Here is a 12,029-nt window from a genome sequence, read left to right on the forward strand (position 1 = left end):
AAAGTTAGAATCATCCATTTTGATAGCGCACGCACTGCAAGTAGTAGTCCTGAACTTTACAACGAAGAGAATTGATTCCAATGACAAGCCCAAAACTTATCATCCACAAGCTTGTCTTTGTCAGTTTTCTCGCCAGCACCTTAATTTTCAAAACAGATGCAACATCTTTTAGATCCAAATTGAACTCCCGGTTAGCCCTTTTGAACCTCTCGGTCTTACTTCAGTCTGTTGAATTTTCACTGCGGCGCGTAAAGTTCAAACAGCTAGGTTAATCTCCATGCACCATGGATGATGATAATGTAACAGCTTATGTTTTAGGTACTGTCATCGAGATGTGGCTATAAATTTATGTAAATCAGAATCGAGTTTTGAAGGAAGGGGCGCTTTATCAGAAAGTCCTTGACAACTCCAAGTAAAATTTCCAGTAAATCCCAAGTTCGATATGCCGAATGCGTTGATCGACAGGATCAGAACTTCTTGATAAATGGGACATTTGGGATACATTGACAATTTTAGATCGTCTTCCTTTTTCATCTCCCACTAGTATACCTCACGAGCGAAAGTGACCGATTATCCTGGAAGTTCCTCCCACCGTTGCAGGTAAAAGCCAGAATCATTATCTCTGAAAAAGTGAGACCACTAACGTCTCTCTCCCGCGAACTTTTCCGCTTTCATCCTCAATATCGATTGATCCTTAACATTAACCAACATCAAATTGTACAGTTCAGAAGAACCACTTTTTAAAGCGCTAAGAGCAGCTTCCTCTGTGATTAAGCCATCTAGGGATCCTCGCAGGCGTATGATAAAATTCAAAGTATCAACGCTAGATCTCAACCTAGCTAGCTCAGCTATTGACTCGATGTGAGAACTGTTAATCATTTCGATCCCGCAGGAGGTCAGAATATATTCGAGACTTTTGGCATGTGGCCAAGAGAATAATGAATCAAAAACCTCCTGATCAACGAAGTCTTTACCTTTCACATCGAGAATGACTTTCCACATATCTTCCTGTCCAGGCTTTTCATCAATGACCAGTTCTCTTCTTAGAAGGCTGCTATTGGACTGAGTCATGAAGTATGCGAGAATACGAGAATCGCTGCTTTTCAAGGCACAACGAATCATATCCTCTGTGATATGAGTGATTTGTTTCAATTCGAACAATTTTTCCACAGTTTCGTAGGAGTCGAAACGGATGACTCCCAGTACCATTTTGTCGTTAATAGTCTCTTCATCAATTTGGTGTAACACATCAGCTAATTCTCCCAAGCCTTTGGTTTTTATTCTGTACTCAAGTATCTTCGCGGATATTGGAGTTTCATCAGCAGCTCTATAAAGAGTTTCCAAGGCTCGTAACGGCTCCGAATGGGTATCTTTCTCTAGATGTCTTTCAAGCTGCTCGATAAAGGCCTGGCGACTGCGCTCATGACTCAGGAGAATTTCTTCTACCTGCAAACGTTCCTCGAGGTTCTCTTGAGGATTACCACCCTTCGCGATTACCCAGTAAACCATATCCTCATCAGCAATCGGCCTACCCATATTTGCGTATTTTATATGGTGTCTATGAGCGGACGAAATTAGATGAGGATTAGCACCACAATCTAGGAGATACTTCACAGAATCAGGACTGCCATGTCGAATTGCCACAAGCAGTGGAGTAGTTTCAAAGCGTAACGGCTCATCAATTGATTCTTTATACTTATCGAGTGAGTTCTGTATTAGTTCGGGAAGGTTGAAGGCTGCTCCTAACATTCTAAGACGACTCTTTGACGGATATTTATCTGAGCGTGGAAGATCGCCCAGAATTCGATCTGCAATATCCATGATTTGAAATCTTGTGCTTCCTGAGTAGTTACCGACATCAATTTGAGTATACCACCACTTGAGTGAAGGGCTTATCGTGGCTCCAAGAGCAAAACGCTTATATAGGAGATCTTTACATCGCTTCTCTGATGTGGCTTTATTGGAGTGATAGGCCCAATAAGAGATGGAATAGGCTAGAAAATTGGCCGGTTCTTGGGCGAGCATTAACGTCTTCTTTATGGCGGAAGCCACCGAGCCGCGTTTGAGCCCTGGTTTTGTGCCTGAATCGACTCTTTTGTGTACCAAAAGATTTAAGCACATCTTCATCACGAATAAATGACATTCTTCGGTTTGGAACTCGACTTTGAACCCGCAATGACTGATAAGGTACTCCTCAACAGATAAATGGGCAAATCGAAACGTGCCTTCTGAACTCTGAATAACAAAATTGCTACAGCACTAACGAACACGAGGTCAGTGTTCATCTTCAAATCCAACATCAACAAAGATTCATCTTACATGTAAAACAATTTTTGTGCTTAACGGACCCCGTGCTATTTTCTGAAGTTTAGGATCATGATCTAAGGAAATCTCAATGACTTTGAGAAGTTCCTCTGCAGGTAGTGGCGTCTTGCAACACAGTAGCCACTTACAGACTGACTTCAAGACGCTGGCGTTGTAGGCCCCTGGCTTGGTGTTCATCATGTAAACCGTTTCGTATGCATCGTTCAAGGATTGCTCCAAAGAAAGATTTCGATCTTTTATATTCAGCAGCTGAATCTCGATGTTTTCTGGTAAGAAAGTTTGTGTCTCAATCGGAAACATGATTGCTAGTTGTAGGGTTACCCATTTGAACCTGAGACTGTGTTAGCTCCGTTGCGTGTGTTAGCTAGGCATAAAACCTACATTCCACCTGCAAAATTCGTTAAAACAAGCACTATCCGATCAATGATCTGTCGTTTCGCCGTCTCGTCGTCGCATTCAATATCTTCCTCTTTAGCTCTCACTTCATTCTCAATGTATGTAGACATATCCCGCGATGTATCTTCAACGGCTAAAATAACGCCGTCTGATCCAGAGAATACCTTCTCCACATCAACATTTAATCGACTGGAGAAAACTAATTTGACACTATCAAGATGCTTGACTTGAAATTTTTTCAGTGTTGCTAAAAGCTTACTGAAGTCTTTGCATTCGTCAAGGGCGTCAATGACGATGATGACTTTTCTGAGTCGTTGACATAGTTTTAGAAGCGCGTCGGACCAGTCCTCAGGTTTCGGAATAGTAGGGTCGGGTGGTTTCGTAGCATTGAACATACTAATAATATTTGGTTCTATTGCGTTGCCGTCTAATGTCCATGCTAACTGGGATACAAGGCTTCGAATAACGTCGCTTGATGTTGTTGGCGAGATGCAATAGAAATATACCATGCGCTTCTCATCTTGCCGGGCAATATCGGAGTAGAACGACTCAATGATAGTGGATCTTGAGTAATTGTTAGATGTAATGTACACAGACGTCGAACAAGGTATCCCATAGTCCAGATTAGCAGGCCAGATTTAGACTTTGAAGTATAAATCTTCAAGACGATGACTGCGATTCGGACTGCTGAACATCTACAAATAAACAAATCAAAGGAGTAGCACTCACATAATAGACGTCTTCCCTGTTCCAACTAAAGTCATCATATTAGCATGAACCTATGAAAACTAACTGATGAATGAGAAGCTCACTCGTTCCACGTATCCAGAAAGTAGATACCCCAGCACTATTTAACCATCTGGTATATTTCTCGATAATCCATTCTCCAGCATGCGGATACTGCGCGAGTAATTGTCTAGCGGTGTAATGCTGGGAGATGTATGGTATATCAGATACCCACTGAATGATTTCAAGATTTTCTAGAGATACAGAGAGTGTGAGTAGGGACATCATAATGCTATACCAGGTTGACTCACTTTCATTTGTTCTGTCCAGTCCCAGGATCAGCTCTCTTAGTTCGGATTCGAAACGTTTCTGGTCTTCGTATTTGATAACAATGAGCGTCTCTTTCAACAGTAGTATTATAGGAAGGTTAAGTAGATCTTACTTTGGGAGTCATTCAATTGAAGGTCGGTCATAAAATTGTTCTTGTAAACCTCGACATCGCTGAGCAAAGTCTTCCAATCATCCTTCCTGGCAATAGATGCAGCATATCTTGCTATTCAAGAGATTAGCTTTAACTCATAGGAGTTGTGAACTCCCGTACATAATGTGTGTCTGCTAAAATTATGTATCGCTGTCGCCTCATAGCGAAGTATTTTCCAGTATAATGTCACGATAGATCCCTTCAGCTGCTTCTCAGATTTTTCTTTTGGGATATTAAGGTGATCCCAATCGAACGATGTGAATTGCTGAACAATCTCTACCACTTCCTGCAACCCATTCAGTGCCGCCTCTTGTTCCTCAGAATGGTTTAAAATGAGCTATGAAAAGTCAGCTCAAGCCATGTAGATTAACACCATACCTACCGGCAATAAAACCGAAACACAAGTCCAGGGAATTCCCGCATGAACGGGATCAATTACAGCGGCAGTATCACCAATAGGTTTAACTAGTTTGAAAAGTTTGACAATCTTATCAAACTGCGGTCCAATTTTGATGGCTTTCTTGCGCCAATAAAATACCCACTGCTTATCCTCCATGATCCGAAGTTTCCTGAGAAGCAGATCACCGAGTTGTTGCTCTAGTCCTACATTACTTTTGACATTGGGATCCTTGCTTATGATTGATTGCAGCCGCTCATACAATTCTGGGTCATCACGCTTGAACTTCTCATAGGCTTCTTCCCATAAAGCATCGTTTTGGCTCGACAAGGCACCCAAGGATGGCTCTGGAGTAGTAGCCATTATCAGACCCCATCCAGTCTGTAAGTGAGTTCAATATTCAAATTGCTTTGGTACACAAAAGAAACTCAACATTTTAGAGCCCCTCGAGCTCATTGTCGGACCAGTCCAAGTTGCTGGAAACCAAGCTCTATCTGTCGTAGAGATAATATTTTCAAGCTAATTATTATGCTTGAATCATCGTAATTGTAGTAGAAAGAATATAGTTCGAAAAAGTATGTGCCAGCTGAAGAATAGTAGCCGCCGCACTCGTCATCTCACAATGTTTTGTGTATGTATGACTTGTCAGCGTCACGTGCAGGTAAGCCTCGATGCCCCTGCGTGAAGAGACTATCCATTTCTTTGGAGTAATATGCAATCACCTAAAATAATCATCTAGTCAATCATACAACCAATCAATCAGCTTGCATTTGTGTTACCGCAGCTTACAATAGTAGCTAACATTTGGCCTTACATACTTACCACGAAAACTTTCTCAAATTGATATCTCTTTTCTCAATCATACATGCATGACAGCTGCTCCTAACATTCTGTCTCAAGTCATTTTGATACACCGTACTCAACCTCCGCAGTCGGATATCTCATTCTCATTTTTCTGCAAATCTATTTCTTGCCCTTCACCTCCACCACCTCCACCAACTCCGCCTTAATCTTCCTCTTTCCGGTACTCTCCTCCTTAATATCACTAATCCTAACCACCACCTTTCCAAACAACTCCACTCTAACCTCCCTGCTTCCTTTTGTTTGCAATACATAATTCTCCGCATCAAAATTACCCTCCGGTTCAGGCTCCGCTAGATCTCTTAGACGAATAAGTGACTCGATACCGAATCTAGGTACGAACACTACAAATCCATTGCTGAAAACTTTCATCACAAAACCTTCTTCTTCAACTATACGACCTTTGAGTGCTTGTCCGACATAGTATTCAATCGAGGCGCGACCTGCTTGTTGAGCGTTGCGGTGACGGACGTTGATGTTCTTGCAAACACCTTCTAATTTTCCCTTACTGCGGACACTGGCAGCAAGAGGTTCGTAGTCAATTGCTGCAGCAAGCTGACGATGAGCAACGAGATCAGCATAACGACGAATTGGCGACGTGAAATGAGTGTAAATTTCAGAGGCTAAACCATAATGGCGGAACTCGGGGTACGCCTGTGTACCAGAGCAGAAATATTCTGCCGACATCATACAGCGAGTTGCCATGATACGGACGAGGGTATTGAAAAAGGGTTCGGTGGGATCAACACATCCATCTAGAGAGTCGGCAAGTTGCCTTGACGAGCCAACCTTTAATTCAAGACCACGCTTGACTTTGAGTTGATTGGCGAGTTCTTCGAAATTTGTTTTGGGAGGGGCGGCGTGGCGACGGAGCATGGCTGTTTGTGGGAAGGCGGAATAAATCTTGGCTGCTACGCTGGTGTTGGCTAGAAGCATAAATTCTTCGACTAGCGACATTGTGTCAAGGTGCTTTTTCTGTTTGATGTCTATTGGGTCTGAAGTCTCAGATTCCATCTCCACTTTAACTTCAGGTGATGAGAGACTCAAAGCTCCAGCATCCATACGCTTTTGCTTGAATTTCTTCGAAAGCATGAGAAGCGTACGGATGTTGGTAGTAAGCTCATCTTGTTGGGAAGCATCGTCAACACGTTTTTGGGCATCCTCATAACTGAATGCTTCTCGAGATTTAATGACAGACTTTGTGTATTCTGCATTTACGATTTCGGCGTCCGGCGTGATTTCCCATAAACAAGAAAAAGCATATCTCTCGACGTATGGCTTGAGGGAACACAAATCCGTCCCAAGTAACATCGGTAACATATCAATTCGCTTATCTACTAAATAAACGGTAGTGCCTCGTATACTTGCCTCTGCGTCCATTGCATTATTTGGCTTGACGAAATGTGAGACATCCGCAATGTGCACGCCCACTTCATAATTTCCATTGGGCAAAGGCCTTGCATGTAATGCGTCATCAATATCTTGACAGCCTATTGGATCAATACTGCAAATGTTAAGACCACGAAGATCGCGTCTGTTTTTCCATCCAGGATCATCCGTACTTGGGGGTACAATCCAATCATGCCCCTCTGCCGGTAAGCAATCTAAAACTGCTTTCGGGAATGGTCTATATTGTACGTCATATTCCAAAAGTAGAGCTTCTGTCTCGGCACCTTTCGTTTCTAGCTCGCCGAGAGAACGAACAAAATGACCAACCGGATATCTAGAATCCCTATCCCAGGAGTCGATGGTGACCAAAACCCGCTTTCCTAATATCTCACCCGCTTGTCGCGTCCTAACGCGAATTTTCGGTATCCTCTTATCCATAGGAATAAGGAACACGGTTTGTTGCTTGCGACTTTGTTTCACCGACTGACTAACAGATGATTCGTCCACATGACCGACATATTGTCTCCAATTGCGCTTTAAGACACCGACTACTCTTGCAGTTGGCTGCGGACGATTCTCCGCACCCTTGCTGTGAGTCTTCTTTACCTCTTCTTGGAGCGCACGTCTTTCCTTTTCAGTAACGACCGCTTCTCCCTCATCGGCATCAGGATTTTCATCTTTGTTTAGGCTTTCTTCTTCAATGATTTTCGTAGATGGCTCTTTCCATTGGTCTTTTGGTAATACCTCGATAACAACAACATCACCCTGGACAGATCTATTAATGTTCTCTCTGCCAAGAACAAGTAATGATTTGTCAAAAGCGGGGACGTTCACTGAACCCTCGAGATAGTTGTATGGTGAAACGTTAAAAATACCTTGATGTAACGTGCCGTTCTTGACACCAGTCATCATCTTCGATACTGAAAAATATTCCTGGTATAAGTTTCCAGAAGTTCTAGCATCTCGGGCTTCTTTGTCTTCCTGTGCCGCGCTGATCATATCCAGGAGTTGATCTGCATTTTCCAATCCACCAACATATTCCCGAAGGGAGCATGCTTGAATGCCATCACGCTTTGCTTTTTTGAGATTCTCTTTATCATCACTAAGCATTACAACAGCAGGTATCTTTTTCGAACGCCCTCCCGAAGCCTTGACTGCCTGTGTAATATGTTCGTCGTACCATTTGACCGCTCGCCGGACTGCTCTATCATTTCTATCATTTATGCTTTCTCCAGTCTCCCGAACCACATAAGTTTCCAGACGAAAGTCATTAAAGAAAACATAAAATCGTTTGTCTTCACTCTTCGTAAGCCCAATCAAACGATTGTAAAGCGGCAAGGATCTATTTCGCAGCTCTTCAAGTACGGTTTGTAATATGATGACATCGTAGAAAGCAGATGCTTGTTCAAAAAGGTCGAGGGCGTTTAGCAATGCATTGGTATCGGGAACCAGGTAGTGGCCTTGAGGGTATGCTTTCGTTCCAGCAGGCTTCTCGGAAAGAACAAAGGGTGGCACTGCATTAACGTGAGCATTATACCATGGATAAACATACATTTACGTTACAGAGACCAAACTTACCAACACCACTTGCATCTGGTGGCGCACTTTTGAGGCAGCTGTCGCAAAGCTTGGATGAGCAGGGAATATCTTGTCGAAGGTATAATTCACGAACAATCTTCTGAACTTTGCCACTTTTGGTAGAGCGTACATAGACTTTACTTGATATATTAGATGAGTAGGGATCCGATCCCATAGATCGTTTGAGACTCGTCATATTGGCTGAATTGGAGGTGTGTTTGGGGAGGGTTGTTCAGCAGCTTGCGACAGCTTAGATGCAAATTTAGGAAATTTAGACGCGAGGGGCGGCTAATCGCGGCTACTACATATCTTATCGGTCACTACCTAGGTTAGAAAGATAAGCTTCTTATCGTCTCACCCCATCAATTCAAGTGAAGCTCGAAATATAAATATATCAAATCTGATACAAGCTGAACATATCACAACCAACTTCCGAATTTTGATTGAAATATTATCACATTCTACTGTGCGGGTTTATCTTATATTATTCCGTTTGAATCCATGAAATAAACATAATCAGAAACGAATATTGAAAGATCATTGCCTTGAAGTTCAAAAGTCACAGGTGCATTTATATCCAAGCAATTCCTTCCTAAGGGTTCAAGTGATCTATATCTAATGCTCATACCCCTCCCCCCAAATGCCGTGTAAACATTCCTTTTTCGAAATTTGAGATACACAAGGGAAGATACACAAATACATACATGAAAGAAATCCCTCCCGATAATGCATAACGGCCGTTTCATCTGCAATGTCGTACACGTGATGAATATGTGTGTATGTATAGATGCCCGGCAGCAGTAGCGAAACTACATGTGTCACTTGACTTCCGATATCCTGGAAACAGGTATCTCGTGGCAAAGGAACGTTCCGATTTGTAATGAGTCACTTTGATGAACCTGGGTACTTCAGACTTTGTCTTACCATTTGAGAGCTTGTCTAGTTTGCTTTGTACGAAGTAGCCCACCTTCATGCAAAATAGATCCGAAGAGGAAAGAAACGCAGCTTAGAGAGCTTCTCCTTCCAAGTATATCGCACGTTCTAGAGGCAGCGGAGATTGCGGTAAATGCTGAGAAGATGTCTCATAAGTCATAAGTTTTTAACTTTCCGCTGAAGAATGAAAAAAGGTCTTAGAGCAATTTATTCAGCGGGGTCTTGGGTATCAAAAGAACTTGAAAGGGTCCATTGAGCTTAGCATATTACATGTTATCGCTGCGAACCGCCGTCATATGTGGGTGAGTGCAGAAGATCTCCCACAGATGGCCCATCACCTCCCACCATTGCAGAAGCGAAACACGAAACACGAAACCCGCAATTGAGAATTCAGAATGGAGACTTGCGGAACAAAAAAGCTCAGACACATTTCTTCGCCTACAGTAGTGGGCTCGACGGGTATTCCATCCAGGATGGATATCGGGAGGGATGTGCCCGTAAGCTTAGCTATGCACAGCCTGATGTTGTGCATGGGAAGCCAACCAAGGGAAATCATTCTTATGCGCCGAGCATACATTAGTGGTTGAATTTCTGAGATTTTCTGCAACCATCAGAATTTCATTATCTGCCGAAAGACTTTGACCCCTCCATGATACTATTTTGACCGGGGCAAGCAGTTGCGGTTAGAATTGGGGGGAGAGCACCGAAAAGTCGCTAAAGTGTCTTAGTTTGAAAATAGACTAGATTAAAATGATCCTATGACCATTTGCCTCGTACACATTCAGGATATGCAAGCGCGGCTCTGCCCGTATCAAAAAGAAAAGAACAAAAAAAAGTAAACTATCGCGAAAAGATTGCCAAAGAAAAAATGGAAAACTTGGTAGAATCTGCCGCGTTCCATCAAAAAAGTGGATTCCCCTCTGTCCGAGTCATCTTTCTTGTATCGCATGTTCTGAGCGTGAGTTCCATTTAGCCAATCATACCCCAAAGAATACAAGTCTTCGTGAGGTAAGGGGGACGATATGTTAAGAGTGCGAAAGAGACCCTAGAACCCTTGAATGTGTCTAGCGCGGTAGATGCATCGAAGAGTCATTTCTACTGCCGATTTAATATCGATGATATCAACACAGAAACAGACCGGGCTTGCAGGATATTCTTCGACAAATGATTGGCGTTCTCATACAGAGACAGTAATCTATTTCAACCACTGTGGGATGGGGGAAAGTCGCGGTCCCCCATAGACCTTGTCTTCATACTAATCACGTCCAGAACATTCAATTAGTCATGTCTTCTCATGATCTCCACGGCGCAGGACGGAAGACATGTGAATCCAGAGTTGAAAATCAAGCATTGATGGTGATAAAACAAGGATGTGAAACTTGGACTTGAACCGGTATCGACGGCGCAGACAGACGCCCGAGATCTACCTCGTAAAAGGATGCCGAAGCCTCCCCCTGATCAAAAGAAATGGAGAATTTTGTTTCCCGAAACGCCGCGCCGCAATGTGTGGATATCTTGAGAAGAGCAGGGGACTCATCCAGTGGCTTTTGCCATTGTGTTCCAATGGAACGAGACGAGTTCATCAGCATTAGCCTACTTTCATATGTGACCAATTAGTGGCTTTAAAACGGCCGTCGACATCATGACTGCAATCCTCCTGACCAATACGGTCTTGATCTCATCAATATTTTGATCTGGTTTTCATCTGAAGTTTTTTTTAAATTAACTTTTCATACTTTGGACGAATATTCAATATCCCAATTCAAATCGCAAATTAGCATCTGTCGTTACATTTGATCCGAATGGCAGTACGAATGTGTAGTTTTATGTTTCAATCCCATCATGGCTGAGCAACCTGTCAGCCTAGCTAATTTGATATGCGGCTGTTCGGTGTTTAAATATTCTGGTAATATCTGGTACCAAACTGCAATCGGATAATTAATATGCCATTAAAGGTATCGTTTTTCGATCCAACTGCATGTCAGCGCTGGAAATAGCTTCAAGGGGCTCTCTCACATCTCAGATGTACCTCTATACATTTTGCAGTAGATATGAGCATACTTCCTTCTCTCTTCAAGTTGGAATTTTCAAGCCTAGATACATTGTGACAGCGTGTTAAATCGGCCGGAGAATATGCAGAGAGATTACCTGACACTTTGTTTGATTCTCAATCCTTGAAAGAAAAAGAATCATGGTCCAAAAATGTTTCTCCCAGATTGAGCGAGGGACATGTCGAAAAGATATGAAGCTGCATATATTACCCAATTAGGCAATTGCCAACTTTTAGTGGTCCACTAATATCGTGATAAACGTACGGGGATACTGCAGGCTGATCTCATCCATATGTACTGAAATCCTTGAAGAAGAGGCGTGAATCCCTGAAGGCACAGGTAGAGTATTTTTTAATCACCTTCGCTACTGTAAGTCTTGCTGGTACTACTCTCCGCAAAAATGAATGTAGATGTCAAAGAAATCTAAGCATGATGGATACTATGGTAGAGGATTAGCATAACATCGTCATTGATTATACAATTTGAGACATCTTATCGTTTCTCCATTATTTATATGTGCCAGTGACCAAAACTTTCAAGCCCCGCGACCGAAATACGATTGGTGGTCCAAGACGCGCATAATCTGGAACTTTGAAGGTTGAGGTTGTATCCGAAGATCAAAGGAAAACTTATCATACATTGCATGTACTTTGTATGTACACACGCGATGTATGGAAATGAAAATAAAAAAATCAAGCACTAAACTTCATACCAAAATAAATATATGCAAGTCTGAGAGATCATTTGATTGTTGAATACAAATTGGGATGTTGAAGAATAGTAATATAATGTTCAGATCATTTTTGAGCTTCTTGTAAGATTGCCTACCATGTAATATCGAATTAGGTAGACGATATAATATCGTATATCGCGTGCCACAACATTGAGAACT

At 42.4% G+C, this 12,029-nt stretch overlaps 3 protein-coding genes across 3 annotated transcripts; 1 reads left to right on the forward strand and 2 right to left on the reverse strand.

The window, feature by feature from the left end:
- Window positions 1-639: 639 nt before the first annotated feature.
- On the reverse strand, window positions 640-4,688 carry SS1G_01559 (predicted protein; the record flags this gene model as incomplete). The annotated part of the gene is made up of 8 exons (XM_001597315.1): window positions 640-848; window positions 975-2,251; window positions 2,462-2,656; window positions 2,707-3,285; window positions 3,451-3,475; window positions 3,890-4,000; window positions 4,049-4,265; window positions 4,311-4,688. The coding sequence occupies 8 exons, from the start codon at window positions 4,686-4,688 to the stop codon at window positions 640-642; spliced, it is 2,991 nt and encodes a 996-aa protein (XP_001597365.1).
- A 600-nt stretch (window positions 4,689-5,288) lies between these two features.
- On the reverse strand, window positions 5,289-8,349 carry SS1G_01560 (hypothetical protein; the record flags this gene model as incomplete). The annotated part of the gene is made up of 2 exons (XM_001597316.1): window positions 5,289-8,089; window positions 8,154-8,349. 2 exons carry the CDS (start codon window positions 8,347-8,349, stop codon window positions 5,289-5,291), a joined length of 2,997 nt encoding a protein of 998 aa, XP_001597366.1.
- Window positions 8,350-10,928: 2,579 nt separating this feature from the next.
- On the forward strand, window positions 10,929-11,332 carry SS1G_01561 (predicted protein; the record flags this gene model as incomplete). The annotated part of the gene is made up of 2 exons (XM_001597317.1): window positions 10,929-10,943; window positions 11,198-11,332. The coding sequence occupies 2 exons, from the start codon at window positions 10,929-10,931 to the stop codon at window positions 11,330-11,332; spliced, it is 150 nt and encodes a 49-aa protein (XP_001597367.1).
- Window positions 11,333-12,029: the final 697 nt, after the last annotated feature.

The sequence above is a fragment of the Sclerotinia sclerotiorum genome, genomic scaffold (genome assembly GCF_000146945.2).
Source record: "Sclerotinia sclerotiorum 1980 UF-70 scaffold_2 genomic scaffold, whole genome shotgun sequence".
NCBI classification, from domain to species: domain Eukaryota; kingdom Fungi; phylum Ascomycota; class Leotiomycetes; order Helotiales; family Sclerotiniaceae; genus Sclerotinia; species Sclerotinia sclerotiorum.